At 40.0% G+C, this 25186-nt stretch overlaps 1 protein-coding gene across 3 annotated transcripts in view; it reads left to right on the top strand.

Moving 5' to 3' along the window:
• The window catches only part of AIG1 (androgen induced 1), a 125336-nt gene that overhangs the window by 44650 nt on the left and 55500 nt on the right, over positions 1-25186 (top strand). For 2 of the 3 annotated variants that reach the window (XM_075707209.1, XM_075707206.1), the window contains one exon: positions 1670-1771. The exons of the other annotated variant lie outside the window; for it this stretch is intronic. In XM_075707209.1, the coding sequence (XP_075563324.1) occupies positions 1670-1771 (102 nt within the window). The remainder of the gene's footprint in view (positions 1-1669; positions 1772-25186) is intronic. 3 annotated transcript variants of the gene reach the window in all.

Below are 25186 nucleotides of genomic sequence, written 5' to 3'. Positions count from 1 at the left end.
GTTTTGATGTCCCAGTTGGTCTTAGCAGGTTCTCAGAGACCCACTGTGATAATACATGACTTCTAGGAAGCCTAGAGAGAAGAGGATACTTTGTTTCCATTTTCCCTGCTGTTCAGCTATTCATATCTTGGCATTTATGTGTCAGCAGGTGCGTAAAGAGCTAGGCTGTGCCAATGCCAAGACTGTCCCAGAAGAGAGACTTCTTGTGGGGTACTTTACACTTGCAATGTTTTTCGGGCTGTCCATCATAAGTGGTTTTTTTTTTCCTGGCCTCTGTGCACTAGTCAAATAGTCCAAGCTTATTCTGAGCAGGCATCGATAGCTATCATAACAGATGGACAAGTGTGTTGGAAGCCAAGAAACTATGTACTGTATGCACACTGAGGGAACAGTGTACTGGTTCAGGTCATTCACATAACTGGCTGGCCGAAGTCTGCGTGTCTGTGGTTAGAACAAGGTGCCATTGATAAACTGCAACCTCAATTTTAACTTTCCCACGTCAGAAGCGTATGAAACAACTTATGCCTACACTATCACACACACTAGTAATTTGCTGACCTTGCTGCGCTCACCCCATATTTCTTGCACTTTCTTTTACTGACCCCCCCCCCCCCCCCCCCAAATTAGCTGTAAGATCATGGCCCACATTGGTTTGGATGTAACTGAATACTTCCCTGCTGATCTCAGTGAAAGTCCTATCTGTTGCCTCTCAAACCTTAAACTTGGACTTGTCGCTACTGTGTGGATATCCCCTGAAAATGGTCATTGAAAAGCTCCTGGCCCAGGTATTGGGTTTTACTGCTGTAAACAATAAGCCTTTTATTACTAGAAAACTATGACTCAAATTCAAGGTAAGAAAGCAATTGTGTTGTAATTAGAAGATTATTTACTTTGTTCTTTCCCATCTAAGGTAAGCTAAAACTATTTTCTGTAAATTTTTGTGGTTTTTTGCTTTTCAGACATCAGGGTATCTTTAAGGAATTTGTGCACACTTTGGCAAAAATTTAGGCTAGTGCGAATTTTATCTGAGCCATCTGTCCTGTCCTCTCTCTAGAGGAAATAATAGTCTTTCTCTGAGCTCCTGGTAAATAGTCTCTGACAAGAACCAAGCCAAATTTCATATTGACAAACAAGCACGATACTAGACCTCTTTCTGTGGATCCCAGTCCATGAATTGTGTGCAGAGTAGTTAAGGGGTTAAATATTTTTTTAAAACAATGATATTTCGATGGCTGACATGAAAAAGTACAAAGATGAGTTTATAGGCTTCTGTTCAGGGGTGAGTGTTTCATATTTATATGTTCTATGAATTCCAAGTGATATTTTACCTGATTTTCCATTTGTTTTCCATCCTGTTAGTGGTAAAACATTATTTATGTGCCACATCTGCTACTAAAGTGTAGTACTCAGTTGTAATTTGGCCACAGGCATGTAAGTCAAAAATTGAGATTTTTTCCAGGCTGAAAGTCAAAAAAAAAAAAAAAAAGCCAGAAGAAAAGCAATAATCCAGATTCACACTGTTGATTAAAGCAGGATCTGGTCAAAGAACAATAATGTCTGTGTCTGTCCATAGATCATTTGCTAAATGCTCCATTTTGCTATCTAAAATGTGTAGTTAATTGTTCAGAAGCATATATTTTAAAATGTCTTTTCTTTTTTTTCTTCTTAGTTTGTTGTGACGATGTTTTGGAGCATCTATATCTATGACAGGGAACTGGTTTACCCAAAGCTGCTTGATAATTTTATACCAGCGTGGCTAAATCATGGAATGGTGAGTAAAGTAATGCAAACACTTCCTTGCATAAACAAAAGTGTAAGACAGTGATTTCCCTGTGCATGACTCTGCATACTTTCAGAGCTAATCCCCTCAGAAGTGATTAAGGAATATTGTTTGCAAGCAAGAATAACATCTTTCCTTCCTTGACTCCTTGAGTCATATTTGGATCCCTATTAGGTTGAAACAGTGGAGGTTTGAACTTGTGTGTCCTACATCCCAGGCTAGTTGTGGGGATCAGCTGTTTTCTGTGATAAGGTGCCTTTCCCAGAGCAATGTCACCCTGGTCAGAAGTTTATTCAAAAGAGACTCTTCCACAAAACAGAAGTTCTGACTTTGACAAATCTTTCTCTAAAATGACAGAAACACTTAATTGAATGATTCTTTACCATTCTACCAAAGTATAATTTGTGATGAAAACAAATTTTGGTTAAAATGCTTGTTCAAAAAATCTCACTATGCTTTTTGGACTTGCATGTTTTTAGAAAAAAAAAAAAGACATAATTACTCATTTCTCAAGTACACCAAACTTGTGTAGCAGAACCTGTATCTGAGTATTTTTAATAATGTGGAATTATATGCATCAACTCAAAGCTTCAAAATTGCTGCATCAGTAATCATAAAAGTAGTTTCTTGAGAAGAAATCTGACCTTTTCATCCCTCTCTGGTATGTCAAGTGGGACGTTCTTTCTCTCAACTATATGTTTAAATGCTAAGGGACAGGTAAGGCCACACTTGCCATCAGGTACTTACTACTGTTTATGCAGCATTTAGAGCTGAAAAGCATCATATTTGCTTCTCTAGTTGCATCTGTGCAAAATGTTTCATTATTACTTTGTTTTCCATACCAAGGCATGGCAAACCATTTGGCACTGCTGTTCATCAGCAGATGACAGCAGAGCTCATCCTTCAGCGTGTGAGTACTGTATCACCACAGCAGATCAAGATTTGTCCACTACTGCTGGGCTTGATAAATTGGTCCTTTGTGGGGTGGGGCAGATGGTACTGCTATTTATTTATTCCCTAAATTGTGTGTTAAAGGAGCAGTATGAGAGTTACTACTGACAAAAGGAGTATCAGTTTCTGCTAGATACTGTACTGTTTTACAATATTTTGAAAGGAACAGTCTGATATTATGCGTGTGCAGAGCTGAGGAAGGAGTCTGATGACTCCTGCTGTGTTTGTTCAGACTGTCCTCTCTTGAGTTTTGAGGTTACAAACTGAACACTTGCAAACACTGCCAAGCCATACGTACATTGATTTTTTCCCCACACCACATCAATGCCAGCTCTGATGACACTTCTTCCAGGTGACATTCCACATACTGAAAATGTCTAACCTATAACATTTTTCATGAATGTACATTGTGAAGCAGTTGACAACAAACGGCCCTATGTATTCAGGAAGTTTCCTCTGTGCCATAACTAAAAGGCAATTCAAGCTCATGTTGCTCTGTAGGAATGTATACTTACTGAAATATTTGAAGAGGGCTTTTGTTTGAGATTTTTGGACATAATAAAATTTGCTGAAATGAATTGCGTGCAAGCATCTTAAGCTTCTTTTTTTTAAACTTGAAATATTGTAGAAGGCATTTTTGAAAGTCTTTTGTAAAGGAATTGTTTGCTGTGTCAGTCTCCATTTATCCAAGTGTTCCTTTAGTTCAGTCACAGAGAAAGCTTATGGCTGTTGGGCTTTTCACCACCTTTCAGTCTAATTCTTTCTGATGTTTTAGCCATCATTTTATCCTCACCAGCTTTCATACTAATTAATTCTGATGCATTGCCCATCATAATACAAAGGGGTTCTTAAACTACCTTAAGAATGCTAGCACCTCACTTAGTAGTTACAATTTTGACATGGCAGATTTTAGAGAATATGATAGAGGCCCCCATGGTGAAAGGGTTTGACCTCTGGGAATACAGTTTTAGAAAAGTTGGGATCACTGGCTGGTATTTTTACTGAAATAAACATTTATTCCCATCTTTTCCTGCACGTTTTTTACAGCAGCTGTGCACATTTAGTGATAATTTTTCTGAACGCAAGGGTGGCTGTGCTGGAGCCTAACCTTGTACAGCAAAACTCACACAAGAGATTCTTCACCCTTGGCAGAGTGAAATCTGTCAGTGAGAGGTGGGTCCTTTTGCTACTGCAGCGTTGCTGATGAATCCATCTTCTCTCTGAGCTTCCCCCACAGTGCCTGGTGCAGCTCCTAAGGATCTGGGCTCAAATGTTACTTCACCTGTGAATACTCTGTCCAGGTTTTTTCACAGCAGTTTCCCTACACATGTATTTATCACAAAAAAAGCCACAAAAAGTGGAAAATGTAAAACTATACATTTTCCACAGTAACAATTCCCTACTTTAACTGAGAAGTCATATTTTCAAAAGTTTCTGACACGTGTATTATGACCAGCTGTAACAACTTGCTTAACTGTCAACATCAGCCTGCAAAATCCACACCTAGAAAAGGCATGAAAAGTCATGAAATCTGGCTGTAATAATAGCAATCGTATTTTCATTAGTAATATAGGCATGCATCAAAGTATTGGAGAGTATTCATACTTTAGAAGCATTTTAAGGTGACTATATTGAAGGCTGTAGGAAGAAATTGTTTGAAGGGCTGGTCCAGTTCAGTGCATTAGCCCAAGCAGAAGTGGTTTGGACAGCAGTGTCTGCTGCTTTGTTAGGTTGTAATAATTAGTTCTCATGCCCCTTTTTCTTCTCCCCTTTTCCCATCCCTTCTCTGCAGTTACAGTGTTGTCCATAGTTAAAAAAACCCTGTTTTCTTGAATATACAGTAATGTCTTGCTAATACTTAGAGATACCACTCTTTTATAGCAGCACTTTTTCAACATCTAAAAAGTTCCTAATTATAAAAAAAACTCCTCTCTAGAAATAGAAAATGTAAGGGAAATGAACCTGAGAGCTATGCAATCCCATTACCCATTCAATCTTAATATTGTTTATAAAGTTTTGTAGAAACAGAGAGGCTCATCATTGTGCACAAAGATAAAAGCCACGAACTATTTACCATAAAATGGCATATAGTGGTAAGAACTGTATTTCTATTTTTTATATACATATATATATACTGTAATAGTTAAAAATATAATTCCAGTCTACAGAAAAATCTGTGTAATAAGTGGTGCCTTGTGGCACCAGATGGTACCTCAGACGTACAGATTCATACACCTGTGAAAGGCATCACTAATAGAGTTGTACTGTGCCATAAAACTGATATATTTCATCATCTCAGTCAGTCGATTCATCCATAACCAATGGTATCACTATGACTTGACGAATGACCAGGAGAAATCAATGGCAGGGTTGCTGTCGATTTCAGCAGGACAAGGATTTCATCTCTGTTTATTATGTGAAGGAGCACATCTGAGTAGCTGAGGTTAAGCTTCTGTCAGTAGAAATAACTACCTGTCTAAAGAGGGCTGTTGGAGAATAGGGCCTTGGTCTATTTCTGAAGTGTCAAGTTCACTTCTTCCTGTATTTATTAGTTGTGCAGATGAATTCATGTTTTCTGGCTACAGTTTTAGTTGCCAAATTACTGAACTCTTCCATCAGAGACATCGTTGGTGTTCTTGAGACTGTCCTGCACTTTGGATCCGTATCAACCCTTAATTCCACAGGCGTATTTTCCATGGGAAAAGTTCTTTCCCATTTTTTGATGGCTGTCTGTCTGATCTCTATCAGTATTCGCAATTTTTAATTAAAGGCTAACCTTTAGTGTTTAAAACTAGTGTGTCATAGCATTAGGATTTTTGTCAGCTCATTCATTGCACCTTTTTGTGTTGGGACTGGACAGGATGATGCATGGATACCATTTGTTTCCAGAAGTTATATTCTCTTCAATATTAGCTCAGGCTGTAAAACTAGAGGTTGCCCCTATTCTAACCAATGCCCACATAAACAGATCTGTAGACTGAATTAATTTAAGCTTGAGCATTGCTGATTTTGAGCCAGGTTACATGGCAAGATTGCATGCAGTATCTGTCCAAGTTAGCATACCATTTCAGCGAGAGTCCTTCTTTGTTTTTCACAGACGCTGTCCCAAATTCTTTTTAAAAATGTGAATCATCTTTTGTTTGTGGCAAGGAAAGTAAAATAGAGATAAAAAAGAGATAGAAATTACTTACTAGGGAGTTTAATGGCTTTGGAGGTCAGAAACAAAGAGTTGCCTTCATATGAAAACTCTAGAGGAGAGGTCAGGGAAGGGGAATATGCTCTGCCTCTGTGGAATTGGAAAACTGATTATTGTATGGGTTCTGCGCTACTACAGTCTGTACGAGCTCTTGCAGTTTTTGTACTCCATTCTTTTCATGCTGCTTTTGGGAAACAATCGCGTTCTTAGAAAGACATACCCTCTGTCCTTGTATTCAAGAGAATGCACAAAAACTGGGACAAATAGCAGATGAAGACAAGTTATGGAGATGAAGGAGCCTGTCCAAGTGATACATCTCTACTTATTTCACAAGTTGGCTCTCTTTTCTTACTGCTGGCTGCTCAGCTGAAAAGCTCAGCCCTCGGAGAGTGGTGTGGAGTCCCTCCGGCCATCTCTCCAATTGTTGTTCTTCCTGGCAGCCTTGTCTTAGGTCCAGTGGCCTTGGCTTGTTTGTTCCTTTGTTTTTCTGGTGGAAAGCTTTTTTCCTTGATGATTCGACAAGTAGAAAAACAGAAAAGCCATGCAAAGATCAAAATTCATAGTAACCTGGCATATAAAGATTGGAAGGTCCAAAACTGGTGATTTTTTAGACAAACCTGTCTCTCCGTCATTAGTTGGGTCAGTTGCTGCACAGTGCTCACTCTGATGTACAAACAAGGAGATGTCCTTTCTTTCAGCAAAGTGTTTCCACCTAGCATGTTGCCCTAAAAATCCTTTTCAGAAATTACTCATGTGAAACAGTGCGTTATACTTCTTGAGGATGCTTTCCTAATACAGCAACATCCCATGTGGGCTGGTTTTGTACAATGTACTGCACCTTGGTAATGCCTCATGCTTATCTCTAGAAGATACTTACCCTTTTCTAAGATTTGTTTCTAAATCCAATTTAAGGTTTTCAAGGGTATTCCAACTCAAGTGCTCTTCTTAAACTATCTATAATATTTTCATATGTTAAGGGTGAATAAAATCTTCAGTGCTCCAGGAAGGAGTTCTCACTTGTTACATAACTTGCACAGTTTTCTGATAAAAATCAGGAAAATTTGTAATTTAATTTTCAACAGAATACCCACTACTAGATGGCTATTATTTAAACATCTGTCTGATGGAAAGAGTAGCAGTTGAAGCTCGTTGCCTGGGGACTCAGAATATTTGCAAAACCCATGAAAATGATGTTGTTGGATTTGTACACTTCTTGCATGTTCATGCTGCAGTTATGTGGCTCCGTCTGGTATCTCTCCTCATTATCTGCCAGTTCCACCACTGGAGCGTGAATACAGTAGTATCAATTATCCCACCGCTCCGGGGAGAAAAACAGCAGCAGCTTAAAAGATTTTTTTGATTTTCTGTTACTTATGTGAAGGGCTTGGAAATTGGTACTATGTCAAAACCTGTGATAGCATAGCACCTGAAAATTGAGAGAGGCTGCTAGGTAAAAAAGATTGAATTATCTGAGAGGTATCCTCTGGGAGCATTAGGAAAACCCCTTTACCTAATACAGTAATAGCACAGCAGTTTTTGTGAAGTAGGAAGCTGGCCTTAACCACGTTATGTATCTGCCGGAGGAGGCTCATCAGGGTAAGGTGAAGACAACTTTCTGACTCAACACAGGTGCTGAATGTTTCTGATTATTTGCTATTTCCAGTAGTCACAGGCTCCTCCTGGTACAAACAAGCTCAACGCATGGTAATGAGGGACCTTTTCTAAAATGTCTTTGAATGCTTAGTAACAGCTAAGCATGCAAGCCCTCTTCTAAACGCAAGCATTGCAAATGAAAAGTCTGGGAGCTGACATCCCCAGATGAGATCTTTTTCTGAAGCTTTGCTGCCTTCTCTTGACAAGGTCACATAAGTTTGTTAGCACAGAGGATGAGAGCATGTAGCATCACCACCGAGTCACAGGAATGACTACCAAAGGAGGGGAGAAGAGAGAGCACACAAAAAAGGAGGTTAGGGAAAGATAGTTCATAGAATCATAGAATCGTTTAGGTTGGAAAAGACCTTTAAGATCATCCAGTCCAACCATTAACCCACACTACCAAGTCTACTCTACCAAGTAGTCTACTCTACCAAGTCTACTCTAAGCCAATCAAGGGTAGACTAGACTAAAATCAAGGGTAGACTAGACTAAAGTTGGATGAGAGAAAAAGACATGCAGGAGGAAAGAGACTCATCAAAAAGTCAGCTGATGCTGTTCCAACTCCTACCTAAAAAAAGAAGAGAAAAAAACCAAAACAGGTGAGGCAAGTGAATCAAGAAGGAGCCACAGAATAATGTAGGCAAGCCAGAAGAAACTCAAAATGCTAAAGAGGACCTGGGGGAGGAAAAGGATGAGAAAAGAGGAAGAAAGGAATTAAGGAAAAGTAAGAAAGAGGAAATGAAGAGTATGTTTTCTTACTGTATCTTTCCATCGCTTCCCTGGGAAAACTTCCCTGAGATCTATTAATTAGAGGAGTTGAGAGCAAGGAGATGGCTTGTTGATGCTGCTGTGAGAGGAGAACTGCTTCTGCTGCTGTTGGACATAGCTTTACGGGGCAGATGAACTAATATTTGCACAGTGACATGCCAGGTGCTTCAAATCCTTGTAAAATGTTTAGGATTAAAACCACCTGCAACCATGCAACAGTATGAGGCCTGTGTTCATATAAATTGTAGCTGTATGATATCTGTAGAATGGTATTGGTGTCTTTGTATCTCTGTCTATATTTTTATCTGACAGTGCTGTACATTATCTTGACTGTCTGTTTGACCCTCAAAACTTCAGTCCTGCTGTTGAAAAACAAGCATGTTCAGAGTGTGCCTTGTTCTTTCATATGAGCTGTGAAGCATGAGGTGCATTGCATGTTAAAACAGATGTGTTGTTTGCTAAGGGTTGCAGGCGTGCTGGAAGATCACATATTTGAAGCACCAGAGGTAAGAAGGTGTCCTGTCTGTATTTCAAACTGCCCTGGTTTAACAGACAAAGCTAGTGTAACTCTGGAAGTAATAATTATGGTAATAGTAATAATACTGATGATAATAAAAGCTCAAAGCCAGATTTTCAGCTGAAGTTGCTCATACAAATGTTTGGTAAAGCAATTACTATGGGCATAAAACACATGAGCAAAGAAAAGCCCCAAAAGGACATACAAAGAGAGCCTTAGACTTTCTGCCTTTCTCTGGGCGTGGAGTACATACTGAGCTGTGTTTTCCTAGAAGCAGAGTTTGGCCCTGGACTGTTAGGTCTGTTTGTTAAACCGTCAGCGGTGTGGGATGGAAACGCATTTGGTTCATTCCGATAATTCTGACAATATTAGGAACACTGGTTTTGTTTTAACATTCACTTTCTGTGCAGCTTATGCTGCTCGCCATAGTGACTGCTGGAGCCGTGCACAACTCTTTTGTAGTGCTTAAGCTGGTACGTTTCTCTGGTGCTACTACACGATTTATAAGATACATGGTTTGCAGGCTATAAATGTAAATAAATGTTCAACTTGAAAATCAGCACAAAATGCATTAATAACTAGTACGCATTTTTGATAAAAATCTACATGCCCCCCTCTCTTCTCTGTCAGTTAAAGTCAGACACTTGTTTTATCTTTTGATATAATAGATTTCTGGTTTTTCCCCCGAGTTTTTTTCCAGAGAACGTAGTCAGATAGTAGAATCAAACTAAAGTAAGTGATACATTAGTATGATTAATGATGAGTATATTCAAACAGTGTCTTTTATTAAGAAAACAGAACATTTCACTGGAAAAAATTAATGTATTGAGGGGAGGATTGCTTATGTTGAAGAAGGTTTAATATGTCAGCTGCCAGCTACAGGTTGTGTACTCTGAAGCACCCCATATAAGTCATCCTAGAGGCGTTCACTACAAAAAAGTTTTTTCTCTTTAGCAGGCCATGGAAAGGATGCAAATACCTCTTTGAAGTTATAGTACTTTAATATGCATTTATTGTCTATCGTTATGTATTTAAGGGACTGTGCTTTGCCTTATGATTACAGTAAAATGCAGTGTTATGTATCCTTGGACACGCTGGTTACAATTCATTAGCACTTACTCAGATAAGAATTAGAATGTACATGCAATAAAAGTGGGATTGTACTATATTGTACCCACTTTACTAAACCGTGCTGTTAGTATTCACACATGTGGCAAATCTGACTTAATCATACCACAAATATTTTGCAGCATTCCATGGTATCTCATGTATTTGTTTTATTTGCCGCTATAGCAACTGGATTCCATCCTTTTAGATTCTTTTTTTCACAGACCTATGATCTACTTGGTTGAAGCTTGGCAGACAGCTTTTCTTTCAATTGAAGGCATATGCACTAACTTAGTGACCTGATTTTTACCTATTTATCGTTGTTGGAAAGTGGGTTATTTCACATGGACATGATACCAAAAGAATCAACAGACCTGGTGAAGGGAGTCTGAGCCCAAAAGCTTATATGCTTTTTCCAGCCCTTGAAGTTGGTGGGATAAAAAATATTACTTCTCCCTGTATCCCAAGATCATTATTGCTACAGGAACGCTAATACAAGGAAATATTTTGACACTGTTTTTGTGACAAATTACCACTTTTTAAAAGTAACTTTTTTCTTTTTTAATTGCTGTCTTTTTACATGACTTTGTATTTGTAAACAGTCATCATTTCTGCAGAAATCATTTCATACTCAGATGATTAATTGGTTTAGTGTGGACTTGGTAATGTTAGGTTAATGGTTGGACTGGATGATCTTAAAGGTCTTTTCCAACCTAAACGATTCTATGATTCTGTGATTAATATGTTGAAGTAGTGCCACAGCAGTAATGTTTTATACATGCTGATTGGCAGAAATCAAGGATTTGGGGACAACCTTGGGAATTACTTTTGCTCATGGTGGGTTATGAGCTTTGACATAACCTGATGTCTGCTCTGCTGTTCAGTTCAATCCCCGTATTTTTACTTTCCCACACAGATACAAATAAGTAATAACAGTGTACATTTTTAGTAACTCCTCAAATACAAGAGACTCAAATTCAGGATGTAGCATGAAGGATGTTTCTGACAGATGTGTAAGCCATTGCCATTAGTCATGCAGGTCTACAATTATCCCTTTTACCTTTGGACATTCGCCTAAAACACTGAAGTCCCAGCCTGTTGCCCTACTCAGGAGAAGATGTCACCTTTTAGGGGTGTCTGTTTCTTTCAGAGACCCCGTAAGGATGACTAAGGTGACTCTTTTCCTCCTTTTGACACCACAGTTATCTGAGCAGGAAAAAGGTCCAACCATGGAGAAATGGCACAGGGCATGAAGGTGTCTCAGAATGGCAAAAGGCAGACCAATGGCCAATATATGCTCTTACATCTTCATTGCAAGATTAACTAGTATCCTTTAACTCTCCACAGCTTGCTCTCTCTTCAAAACAAGTAACACTGCATATTTGAAGTGCTGTTTAAACTCTGGTTTAAAATTTTTTTTTTTTTACTCCTAGTTCTGCCACTGGTTTTGCTGAATAATCTGGGAGAAGTTATACAGTGTTTGATCAAAATCATTTTTTGTAAGTCTTAATTAGCTAATACCTGCATTTTGTGGGGCTTTGTAATGATCGTTAGAAAAACAGTGCTGGCTGTTACTGGGTTTATAGTACTGTGTCTGATTCTGGTTATGAAGTGTCCCAGGCAGGGCAGCTACTGTGCCAAACCACACTGTGTGCGCCTGCACTCTGCTCTTCACCATGCTGGGGGCTTGCCGGGTGCTCAGAGGTATTTCCCTTTCATGTGCCTCAATGTCCTATTCAGTCAGTTGCAATGAAGAGGCGAGTTGCCTTTTGCAAATTACTTTGGGGTTCATGGATGCAAATGCAGCTAAGAGTTAGAGTTGGTATTGTTGTCCATTCTGTTGCAGAACAGAAGCGACCTCAGCTTCAAATAATAACGTTACTTATGGTTATGTACCAAATTTAGTGCTCGTGGTATCTCATAAAATACTCTAGGCTGACATGGTGCATGCTATAGAAAGTTCAAATATACCTAGAAAGGAAATTCTTCTTTATCAAAAATGGCTGTAATATTCAAATCACATACTTAAGTTTGTTTCCCACAGGAAGCAATTTTATTTGCATCGTGAGTCTTTTAGCTTTTTATTCTGTTAGTTTGAGTTTTACCAGCTTTCTACAAACCCTATATGCAGAGTTCCAACTTGCTGAGTCACTGCCATGCACATTTTTGTGGCTTCTTGTGCAAATACAGTATGTAATGTAGAATTTTTTTATGAACTATTTATGGGAAGGATGAAATATGTATGTCAGTCTACTGAACTTTGTATTTTAAGGCACTTTTTAAAATGAAGAAATGGGAAATGATATAATTTTCTATAAAGGAAACATCCATTAAAAATGTCTTTTTACTAATACACAGATTTACTGACATTTTCATTAACAAAACTGCGTTGGCTGCAAGTTGTTTAAAAATACATACAGCTACAAATCATTTTAGGAGGTGAATGTATGTATTCTTAGATCAGAGACTAAGGTGGATGGTGTTTTGGTCTTTGCTCCTGAAGCAGAGGAATGTAAGATGAAAAAGAAGAGGGAATTTGAGGGAGGAAGAAATGCATGTGTCAGAAGCTAAGAGAAAAAGCGATAGCCTTAGAGGTTGTTACAGAGAAGACAGCAAGCAAAGTAGAGGAAACCAAATACTGAAATAAAGAGGCGATAATAGTAGTCAGCTGGAGAGAGCTGTAGAACATGGAGGTGATAATTGTGTGTACTGTACATCACTGAGAAAAAGCTTGAAAGGGAAGTTTAAAGTACCCAGTGTATATTGAAAATGTGACCCTTCATTTATTCTAGACCAACGTACAGAAATTCAGCTTCATTTGTTTTCGTGTGACCACTGTGCAGGATCACTGTTTGCAGAGCGGTTTTCTTTTTCCAGCACTTTTGCGTATGCAGAAGTCAGAAGAGTGCCCTGCTTTGTACACTCATTGCCCCTAATATCCCCGGAGTTTGTGGGTCTTTAGATATCACAGTTGTTTGCCTGAGCACTAAGCTTCTGTGCCTCCCACAGTTTTATTCTCCATGACATCAATTTGGTAGGATTACTGTATAGTGTGTGTGTATATATAGTTGTGTGTATATATATGTACACAGGCACACACTATATATACACATATATATTAATAACGATATTGGTACCTAGTACCATTTTAGAGAATATCTCCTGTAATTTTATTTAAGCTAAGCACTGTTGATACAGATACGAAATGCTTAGTCCTCAAATTTCTTTCAGCCTAAATGAACAGGACAGGCAGAGACTGGCAGAAAAGAGTTGCTATTTTCGCCGTGTTACAGAGGAGAAACTAAAACATGGAATTTGTGGTTTGCCTGAGGCTACAGGCAGGTTGTTAAAGGTTGAACTGCAAAGTGAATCTGTGTGTGCTTCATTAGCCAGTGCTTTTATTAAGAAATTATATTCTCTCTCCAAACCAGGCAAAGAAGGCAAATTCACAGTGAATGAACGAGCGCTCACTTGGGTTTCAAACTAATGGTCTACTGGAAGGAAGAAGTGAGTCAATTTTTGAACAGAGAGATGTTGCTCTATGTCCTGCTTCACTTAGTTACAATAGGCGTTTCATTATTTTCATTTTGTTTATATTACTGGAAGCACAGGTTCATCTCACTGCTTTTGTGTTTATGTTTTCTTTTAGTATAGCAACTGCTGTCAACTTACTCCAAATAATTTGATTGGAGAAAAATCCCTTAGGTTTCCATTCCTTCTCTGATGATGACTGATTTGAGAAGAGAGACTCGGACATGTAAACAGGAGGATGATTTAAGAAGGGTGAACTTGGAAATTGAAGAGATATCAAAGGAGAAAACGTCCCTCTCATCTGCCCTGTCATTTGGAATTGTTTTTTCTTTTGTTGTCCAGGAATTCTGTTGGGACCAAAGAGGGGGGTGTTACCACTAGTGAAAAGCAAGGAAAGCTGAGAGTTTTGCTTGCAGATTTTTTTAAGATCTTTCAAAAGTCTCTTTTATGGAGCCAAAGCTATTTCAAAAGCTATGTCAAAAGCTGAAATTGCAGGTATATGGCAAGAGGAAATAAAAATACCCATAAGGCAGAAAATAGTTTGTGCAAAAGTGTGTCACTGACAGTAAAGTGTAAGTCATGGCCATGAAGAGTTGTGCTTTTATTATTTTGACTGGGGTAATAAGATGTGTGTTTACTAGACAAAAAAATTACACTAGAATGTGCAGTGGCACAATGTAGAGCCTTGCATCCACTTTGGGAAGTACCTTTCTTCAGGCAAGAATTCAGTGTTTACCAGCCCTGTCTCAAATCTGAACTCTACAGCTTAACTGGCAATAATACAAATATTCACAGCTGTATAAAAAATGTTATTTAGTTCACAACAGTAGCCATGGTTACCTGCATACTTTCATTGCCTTATTCATGTGTAATTCTTTTTTTTTTTTCTGGAAATACCATTAGCATGTAATATAATACTGTACAGCCTCTTGGTAAGTTTTGCAGTGTAAGGAAGAACATTTTGCAGTGAACCTGAAAGCGTATTATATCAAACTGGCTTGTACATGGAAGATCCCACCTATACATTGCTAGGCAGAGAAGGGCGAGTCTGAACACTCTTGAGACTGCAGTTTCGAAATATAAATAGCAATATGTAAAATTCCTTGGCATTAAAAAGTCCCTGACAGTGTTTTAACACTTAAATAGAACTAGCCCCTGCTTGGTCCCCTCACAGGTGACACAGACCAGGGAATTCCTGTCAGTACATGTTGGAATAGCAAATTATTCTCATTTACTCTCGCAGGAAATGTGAGCCCCAGCAACCCCATGGTGTCAGAAGAGTAGAAGAGTGCTAAGATTTTACTCCTCTCTCTCTCCTTACTTTTGTCTTTATAACTCAGTGCACTCAATGCAGATGTGATGTACTTGAGAATCTAGCATTTTCGTTATGTTCATGGAAACCAGTCTCTCTAGCATTCCGGCAGCAGAATTCCCAACCATATTCTAACCTTTGCTAAGAAAAGAAAATAGTACTTAATCTTTCCAGATATCTCAGATCACTTTGCAAACAAATGAATTAAACTTTACAAGAGTATTAAAGACAGTTTACTTAGCCTTTTTTTTTTTTTTAATTGGGAGTTGTGACATTGATTCCGAAGGAATAAAATCACCTATCTCAGTTTAAATTAACAGCAGCAGCAAAAGGAATAAAGGGTATTTGCTTCTTTAATCTGGCAGATTTATCTGAACTCTTTCAGTATAAGGTTCCTTACTGCTGTTACTACTGTTGTAGAGAAAACTTACTGGACTAAATATGAAAATTGTATTTAAAGGTCGTGTTCCTTGGCATTTTCACGTAAACAGTGAAATCTAGGAATTTTGTAGGTATTGCGTAGAGATTGAACTGAATTTCTAAAATACTGGCATAACCTTATGAAACCTTGCTCAAGGCATGATAAGAGTTTTAATATACTATCCAGACCTGTTTTCAGCGCGTCTCCCACAGCAAGAAGGAAGATGGCATTAAGATCTATGGCGAAGCCGGCTGTTACCACAGTCTGGCTTCCGTTACTGCCGTAGCACTGCCAGCTTGGAGCTATTTATAGGCATTAGCCTATATCTATCCATGCATGCGGATCTACTACTCTCTTCAGAAGTAGTTGTGTTCCTGAAGAAGTTCGTCTGGGGTTTCAAGCTTTATTTTTCCTTTCAGAGGCCAGTTTCTTCAGCTGTCCTTACTACCAATTAGTAGGAATTTGGCAGGCGGTCCCTTCCTGCCAGAGGTCTTGCATCGGCTTTCCTGCATCGGCCTACAGGTGGGAAGGCTCAATTGCAATGGTTTCAAAATCTTCAAAAATAGTTTCTTACGGTACAGGACTCTCTCCATCATCTTATGATTTTCACGTTTTTTCCTCCTTTTCTTAAGTGAGAATGATATACAAAACTCTTCAAAAATTATATTCAGTTCCACCATCTCAAAGTTACAACTTGTCTCAGTTTAAAAAAAAAAAAAAGTCCCTCTTTGCAGCAATCACAGGCAAACCTTTGGTTTTCTTCTGGCTGCAACAGAGTGTTTTGGTGCTGTGCATGATTTGTAGCAGAAATAAAACCTGTTTGCTTTCATTTTCCTGAGTACCTGATGATGAATGCTGGGCAATAAACCCCTTCCCCAAGAGCCAGTCCTTGCCTGGGGCAGAGGTATCGTTTAAGTTTGCTGTGCCAGAGCACGCCTGGAGCCTCGTGTGGTCTGCAGCATTCTCTTAACGCTTCATGCCTACGTACACTCATCCATAAATTAGACACAAGCCAGCCAAGCGCAGCCTTTCTGCATCCTGCACTACACCACTGTTATCCACAACATAAATCCCCAAATGAGATATACTCACTGGCAGAGTCTGAGTGAGAGCACACTCCCCTGACAGTAGTAGCAGCAGCAGCAGCAAGCCTCAGGCTGCGGCCTTGGGGTGCGTTATGTCTTCTGCCACCTTGTGCAACACAATGATGTAGCACTGTGGGCAGCAAAAAGTTCTGGTAGCCGGTAAATTTGCAGCGATGGGCTCAAAACTAAATTAAACTGAGAAAGTAAGGTAACGGAACAAGTATTTGATATCAGCCATCATCTCGTTCATTCTCACATTCTCAGTTCTAAAGATTATTTCTCTGCCACATGGTTTAGGCAGATTGGTGATCTCATGGGGGAAACTTTTTCCTGCTTGAATAGAGTGGAAAGCATTCTGCAACTATTAAATTGTTTCTTTTCCTTGCTAGTGCTGTTGTTTTAATACATAGCTTTATAATATCTTGGTTTCTTTAGTTACTTGTGGTCGTTTACTTTTGAAGAGCATTTCGCTTATCCTCCTTGCTTTCACCTACGAGTAGCTTGAATGTTAAACAAAGATATTTCTGCACAAGTGTTTTTGCACCAAATAAGGCTTTGATAAATTCATAACTGGCCTTCTTCTGGAAAGGTAGTAGATTTTACTATCCAAGACTTGGGTAATTTTTCCTCCATGTTAGCAACTTAAAACCATTTTCCCAGCTCCACTCAGCACTCCCCTCTGCTTTATTTATCTGGTTTCTTTTTATGCAGTAGCAAAACATACATATATGTATATGTATCTTTTTCCCTCCTGCAGTGTTTTGTCCCTTGAAGATTTGAAGCAATGCATTTGGTTTCTGCTAATATAATTCTTTCCATGGCAGCAAATTATGACTTTGCAAAAACAGAGGTTGCTGTAAGCTGTTAGTATCCAAGGGGAAGTCGCAGCCTCACAGCATCAAGTTCGAGTTTTAGCTGGGATTTCTGCCACTCCTATGTACTTAAGCTCTCCTAAACAGAGGAGATGTCATGCTCAAATTATTTTCAGCTTTTGACCTTTTCAGTTCTGAACTTCCAACCACTAAAACATGAGGTTTCCCTAGTATTTATTTCAGAGGACAGGTCGAGGTGAAATGTCAATGTGAAGAGGAAGGGAGAATAAAGTCCCCCATACAGTATTATTTTGGTATCCAGTGTCCAGTTAATACAAATAAATCATTTTTACTAGAATTTGTTGGAGTGGTTTTGCTGCTAAAACTCAGACCACATGGGAAACAGTTAACAATCTCCAGATGTGAAACGGAAAGGACCATCAGCAGCACAGAAAAATTATATTTTTCTCAGTGAGGAAGGCTACTGCAGCTGGGATTCACAGAGATGCAAAGAGAAGGCAGCTGCTCTGGGAGCATGAGAGAGTCAACAGTCTTCATCCTCTTGCTATATTCATGGCCGGGCATTTACCAAACCTGATGTCCTACTAGATGTGCAGGGAAGGAGCTGGTGAGCTACCCAGGGAGAACCAAGCTGAGCTGTCTAGCACACACCTCTAGCACACACACAAACATCCCTGGATCGATGTTTACCTGTTGTTAGTGCCTGAGGAAATGCCACCTGGGGTGGCATTTACATTAGCCGTGTGTTGAGTGAAGCCTCATGGGACTGAAACAAACTCAGAATCTTCTTTCCTTTCTTTTGCAAGTCTGTCCACGGGGAAGCCTTGGATGGCATTTTGCGCTGTCTCACTTTTCATGTCTTAATCAAACTCTGACCACATAGAAGCTCTGTAAGGAAACTAGATGCTGGGACAGGGAGTGGGTTGGAATCTTTCCGCTCGCCAGATACTTTGTGACTAAGTGCACTTCTTTCATCATAACCTTTTCCACCTTGCTGATTGAGAAACTGGATAATGTTGATACACAGATCCTTTTTCAGAAATTTTTATGGACCTGTTGACTTGTTAGGAGCATCTGTGTGGCTAAATGAGGTGTACTGCTTTTAAAAGGCTGGTGTTTTGTTGCACTGGTCCCTACACAAGTTCAGGGAAAATGATTGGGCATAAAAATATGTCCACCACCAAATAGCCTAAGGTGCAGTACAGAAAGTTGTGCTTAGAACATATTATTATAGACGTTGTCAGGGAGTATTCCTGTTGCACGATGTTCTGAAAACATCTCTGTTTGCCTCAAGGGAATGCCCGTCTGCCCTTCTTATGATCCATGGGAAAAAAAACCCTTGTGGTAAAGGCAAATGGAGAGCTTCCAATGTCTAATATCCATCCTGTTTTTGTTCCTAGCACAGCAACTGAAGTGACGTGTTTGTGAGAATCATACTGGTGCACAATAGAGAGGGAAGAAGGAGAGTTTTCAACTTTTAAGGTCCTGTGATTACTGAAAAACTTAACTTTGAGGGCATTGTTATCATCCTAAATGTTTCTGTTTTGCAATTAATACACCTTTTTGTAATGTTTACCATGTTTTATAGTTTATATGCAGTAGCTGCAGTACGGCTTAAATCCCACCCCCAATGCCTCTTTCCAAATACTCTGCCCATTCAGCTGGGCATTAATCTTTCAAGGAACTATCCACCCACAGAAACTACTGATACAGGATGCTTTCAGGAGCTATCCTGTGGAATAAGTTGTATGTGCTAGTACTGCTCATGCAGCAGTCCTTCTTACTACTTTTTAATGTAATCTCAGTGAAATATGTCGATAAACCCTGAGCATCCTACGCTGGTGCCAGTATTTTTGGGCTCTTCACTAGGTGTCAGTGGTCTTGAGGTTAAGCCTACAAGCATTAACATATGAATGGTCAGGATTAAAAAGAGCAGAGGGTCGGAAATATGCAAGTTTTGGAACTTTGCCTTGGTAGTTTAATCCTTAGGGCCTCAGTTTTAAACTCTTCTTCACATCATGAAGGATTGGAAAATGTTTTTTATTGAATAAAAGATGAGATTATCAACTAATCACGTAAACTGAGGATCTGATGCCTTAAAAAAGGGGGAGGTCAGCCATTCCCAGAAGAGACTATGTCTCAGTAAGTACAGCCTGCTACAAAGGAGTTTTTGCTTGAAAGGTTAGCTTATATTTATTGTTTTTACCTTTGTCTTTCTTACTTTTATTGAGTTTTCTGTATAATGTAAACTTCTCCTCTGCCGTTGCTTACAAATCTTAAGATACTTTCAAAAGTGTTCTGTATTTATGTTTCTGGAGAAGTGGTTAATCCTTTCTCCCATATTAATTCCTTCCCGGCACCTACCATTTTGGGCCAGATAGTCCCAAGTGGGGTAAATGTCTGAATTTCGCTTTTGGTTTGCACTTTTACTTCAGTACTTCTTCACATCATTAACTCAGTCCTGTGGCATAAGAAAACATTCTTCCCTTAGGACCATGTTCTGTCTTCTTTCCTCAAGCTGTGCTTTTCTTGTTGGTGTAGAGCTCTGTGCCGAGTAACTAAGGTTCTCAGCGTGTTGCTCATTCTACTTTCTGTAAAGGCAAACCATGTGGTGGCAATGATGTTAGCACCACGCACTTTATTTGCCCTTCTTTGCACGTCCAGTGCACATTCTTACCACCTTGTTCATTATTCTACTCTTTAGATACCAAGCACAGAAAACAGTGTGACCACATCACTCCTTTTGCAGTTGGAATTGCTTTAATTCGGTTCTTGCTGAGAAGAGACAGGTCACCAAGCAGGTGCTGAGAGTTTGATGGAAGGGAATGCAGGTTGTCCTTTCACAGCATTTAAGCTCCAGCTGTGACCAGTGAGAATGTCTTGAGCCCTTGTTCTTGCTCCAGAAGAAGAGAATCCATGACACAATTTGCCTTGGGGTACCACAAGCAGCAAGAGGACCTTACACCCATCTGCCCTGCGGTAGGGGTATTCCCCGTGACTAGCTGTGTCCTGGTACCGTGTGGTACACCACTTGTGCCAACATGCTGACTCAATCCTGAAGGCAGCATGGCCAGGTCAGCACAGCACTAGGTCCCAGGGCACGGGCCTTGCCCCTTGGCCAGTCTTTTTCGATGGTGCTGAGGTGGCTGTACTGCCGCTGGCTCTGGCGCAAGCACCGTGAGCACTATCTCAGAAATCACTGCACCACGTTCCAGGACGTAGCACAGACATGCCTCCTGTCTCCTTATCTCAAAAGTGGGCTAGGGTGGCTGGCTTGCTGGGTGTAGGTGTGTCAGTATGGTATTTTGCAGACAGATGCAACTTTATTCGGCGTTGTGAGCTGGCCAGGCATCAGCCAGCTCCAAGCCAGGAGCAAGTTTATTATGTTGGATTATGCACCATCCTAACCACAGCTACACAGCTCCTGGTTCATTGCTGGCACGGATTCATCCAGACTCAGAAGCAGAGTGAGTTCTCACCTACCAACAAAATACCATGCAGAAAAACCCAGACATTCATGGCATTTAAGGTCTGAGAAGAATATTAGATCATTTTGTCTGACCTCCTGTCCAGGCCATAACATTTCGCTTGCACCTGTAGTGAGCCCAGTAATTCGTTTCACTGAAGTTTATCTTCCAGAAAGGCATTTGCTCATGATCTGAAGAGATCAACAGTCTTCTGTTTTCCCTAGCAGCTTGCTCCTGTCATTATTCATTGTCACTGCTAATTCTTTTACAAATTTCTAACTTGTCTGACTTCAGCTTGTTATGCTTTCCACTGCTACGTTAAAGAGCCCTTTATTCCTTGCTTTGTATCACTGTTTTCCATACAGGAAGTGATCTTGTGAGTGTCTCCTTTTGGATAAACTGATCAGGTTAAGACCCCTGAGACTCTCATCTCAGGAGGTGCTCTGCAATCTCCCAGTAGCACTAGTGGCTCTTCTTGCCCCTGTTCCGATACCCTCTTTTAACGGGGGGCACCTGAACTGTCAGCATGCTGTGATCTACGCGGGTCCATGGGTCCGGCATCCCCTCACAGTTCATTTTGATCATACCTAGCGAATCAGCACACATACAAGGTGAGACAGTCACCACCTACCTCTCACAGAGCACAGTGCTGTTTATTTTAGGAGGAAAACCTGACAGAGAAAATGCACTGTGTATGATAAACCGTTTACATGTGGTTGACCTAGCTGACTAGCTGTAACACGTCAGCCACTTAACGGTGCTATCAGAGACAGGTGTGAGCTTGTCACTTGTTAATGCCACTGGGTATGTTTCCCCGGCCTTGGACTCAATTTAAAGCCCTCCCAATCCCTTATTCTTCTTGCATTCAAAAAACGTTTTCCCCAGGAAGGGCAGCAAATTCTGCAGCCTAGTTTAACTGCCTGGAAGTTTGCATTAATTATTCCTGTTTTTTCCTGTGCAGCCTCAAATAAGCCAGTCTCTGTTTCTCCCTTTTTTGGATAGAATGATAGAGTTTACCAAAGATGCATTGTACATACTCATAAATGCAGCACAGGTAGGGCTTTCCAAGGTCTCACAGCTGACAGACCCAAACACACCACTACTATATAGACATGCAGTAGTCTGCATAGCCATTATTCACCAGTTTTTCATATATCCATAGATTGTATTTACTCTATACCATTAATGGAGGCAAAAAACTTGTAATGTTTCGTTCTGGTTTTTTTTGTTGGGGTTCTTTTTCATTATTTTGTACCAATATATCTTATTTTTATATATATTTCAAATATTTTAAATCTGGAAGTTACAAAATAATTCATTCTGAATTAGTTCAAACCTGAACTGCATCCTCTTACGGTACTTCACAATTGCATTTGCGTTTCTCCAAACTGGTCAGTCTGAGAGGAAGAAAAACTGCGTTATGAGACATGTGGTCTAGCCAGAAGCTCAGTCCACAGCCGAGAACTGGTCCATTGGTGCTCGGAAACTAAAATTCCCCCAAGGCTACATTGTTCTGGAGAGCTGCTGGGAGAAGGCAGAATGCCCCCAGTGCAGCCGTGCTGAAGTAGCCTGATGGACCTTTTAGATTGTTTATGAGCATGGAAAAAATTCTGTCAAATGAAAAATGACGACATTTCAGTTATACCCAAACTATGTTTTCTGTCAGAAATTCATTCTGAAAGAAATTTTCTAACCCCAACATGCAGCTTTGTGACTGTTTTAACTGTGATGCTTTTTCAGCCTTGGCTTTGGGATTATGTGAAGTACCTTGAGGTTTTATTTTGGTGGCATACTACAGAATTTCTTGGCAGTCTTTTATTGCTGTTTTAATTTACATAAACACTTTTTCCAGCACCTTACGGTTTCAAGGTAGTTCCTGAAGTTAATGGGGAAGTACAGAAGGGGTGATGTTCAATAAGGCAGTCACAGTAAATTGCTTACCAGGTGTGACCTGGAATTTTGGATGGAGTTTGTTAAATCCTAAATTAGGGAAAAGAAGGTTGGGGAGTCACTTCAGAAATGAAGGAGTCGGAAATGTTGCCTGAATTTAAGCTGCACCAGGAAGCTAATTTAGCTGCTTGTAAGCTTTTCAGGAGCCAGTGCAAGAAAATCCAGCTGTAAAAACGGGTTGGGAAATGGGTAAGTCTTCCACCTGCATGATGGTCTGTAGTTCAGCCTTAACACATTGGGCTCAGTGACGCACACGTTTGAAAAGAATGGTTTCCTTCAATTATGGAGTAAAATTCTGTGGCCTGTGCACTGTTGGCAGTCAAATGGCAATCGGCAGGTGCTCTCCCAGCCTGAAGTCAGTCAATCTGCAAGTTATTAGTGTTGCAGCCTAACAGGTGAATGTGTGTAGGTACACTTACGCAGGGTTACACACTTAGAGCTTGCGTATGTTCCCATGTGTTGCATCTCACACTGGTTTGTGGTATCTGATTCTCATCCCTCTTGAGGATGTACCCAGAGCTGGGGTGCAGGTATGCCATTATATTTGGATGAAGGGGTGGGTGGGTAGCTGAAGGCATTCATAAACCTAATTAATTTCCTCACTGACTCTGCATTAACCTTTGAATCCATTACCACTCTTGTTTGCTTTTCCTGCATGTTACAAGCCAATCTTCCCTGCAGGCTTTGCCTATCGAGTTATTTTACAAACAAACAATACAGCTTCTCTGAAGAGAGATTTCTCCCCAGAGCTCTAGTGGCGAAGTCTAAACAAACAAGCAACTTTAAAAACTTTTAGTAAGCTAAAAAAAAAACAAACCTCCTGCTCACAGGAAAACTATCCCAGGTGTTGCTGTGGTTAAGTGAATGGCTGCCTCCTTGGCTTTGACATTGAAAGTCAAACAAGGAGGGTTTTTTCTCCACTTACAGGAGAGATGAGCATCATCTCTAGTTTCTTTCAGACTTTCCTAAGTTATTAGAAAGGAGGCTGCTTCTATCTTGCATTCCTTCCAAATATGCCTTTCTATGGAGGTCTGCAAATCCCAGCAGATCTTGGGATTACGTTTTCCAGGATTCCTTCTAGATGAGATCGAGCGAAGCCGTGCCCTGCCCACGCTGTGGTCCTCGCTTTGGGGCACTGTGGGCGCTCAGCAGCCTGGACTCCTTCCCAAACCACGGGCTGCCACCCAAGACCGCTTCCTCTTGCCTTTGTCCCACAGCTCTGCTTTGTTTAAGACAACCTATGGAAAGGGATTTTCTGGCCCTCGATACATCCCTGTTCTGTCTTAAAACACTGGTGTACACTTGCACAGCCTCTGAACTGGAACAAGGAAGACTGACAGACTCTCTACTTCCCTGTAGAAGGAGGATCAGAAATGTCAGAGGTTTCTGTCTGTTTTTCAGCAGCCTCTTCAGAGCAATGCAGCCGGAGGGGATAAAGCTGGAATATGGTGAGTTTTCATAGCTCTTTTTTTCTAGTTCACTCTTAACCAAAAATTTCCTGGTTATCTAAAATCCCACCAGAACCACCAAAATTGTTATGTTGTTTGCATGCCTTCCCTTGTGTTGCTTTTGGATTGCAGTCTGAACTGCAGCATAACAGATGTGTGTTCCTTCTGTGCGTTCATGGTTTTTTTCTTTATTTGAAAGTTCCTGGTCTGACCTTGTTAAATCTAGGGCCTTTCAGAAAAGATGAATTAGAGCCTTTAGTTTCCAAAATCTCTCTCATGCATAGACATCTGGGTACACACACCCATACTGATTACATTTTGTTTATAAAGAATTTGTTTTTTACAAAATGTTTCTTAATGCATTTTAAAGAGAAAATTAAATATAGTATCTGGTGTCATACGAGTTATTAAATGTCTTCTTTAGTAGAACTTGGTGATTAGTGGAATTATGACTGGCAAATATAAAATGTGTTTGAACTTGAGAACATGGGCCTCTGGCAGACAAGAACATTGGCTATTTGGGCCTCAGCTTCCATATAGCATGAGTCAAGCGAAACTTGGCTCTAGTTGTACTGTTTAGTCTTTAAACATTTTTTATAAGCTTCCCTTTCTCTCAGTGAGATTAGATCAGCCAGTGAGATGATATTCTGATCAGCATGACTTGTGTTTGTTGTTGCAGTAGTCTGTGGAAGATAATTTTGGAAATAATAATAAATTATACTCTGAAAGGAAAAAATTGATTAAAAATTTCTCATTTGCCTCCATAGACTTGTAGTTCATTACCGTTCTCAAGATTAAGGGCAGAGAATAGCCATAGAAGTAAATTTTTTAAAAAGCTCACACCACTGTTAACTTAATTTTGGTTTCTCATCCCTCCTAAATGTAATCTAACAAAATCAGTAGCGTATCTAGATAAAAATGAAAGGTGTAGCCAAAGCTCGAATCACAACACTCCAGTCCTTCCAGATTACTAGGAGAAAGAGACCTGACTAGGTCTTTGGGTGGAAGATGGGATGGCAGTATGAAAAAGATAACTATAAATTAAGTATTAAGAAATACATAGTTCACAGGTGTTGGAGCTGTGGGCAAGTTTCTACACTGAGTTTCTGAAAGATTCAATTCACATGCCAGCAGAGGAGCAATGGAGGTGTTACGTCTCTCCTA

The sequence above is a fragment of the Pelecanus crispus genome, chromosome 3 (genome assembly GCF_030463565.1).
Source record: "Pelecanus crispus isolate bPelCri1 chromosome 3, bPelCri1.pri, whole genome shotgun sequence".
Taxonomy (NCBI): domain Eukaryota; kingdom Metazoa; phylum Chordata; class Aves; order Pelecaniformes; family Pelecanidae; genus Pelecanus; species Pelecanus crispus.
This window is presented reverse-complemented; position numbering and strand designations above follow the sequence as displayed.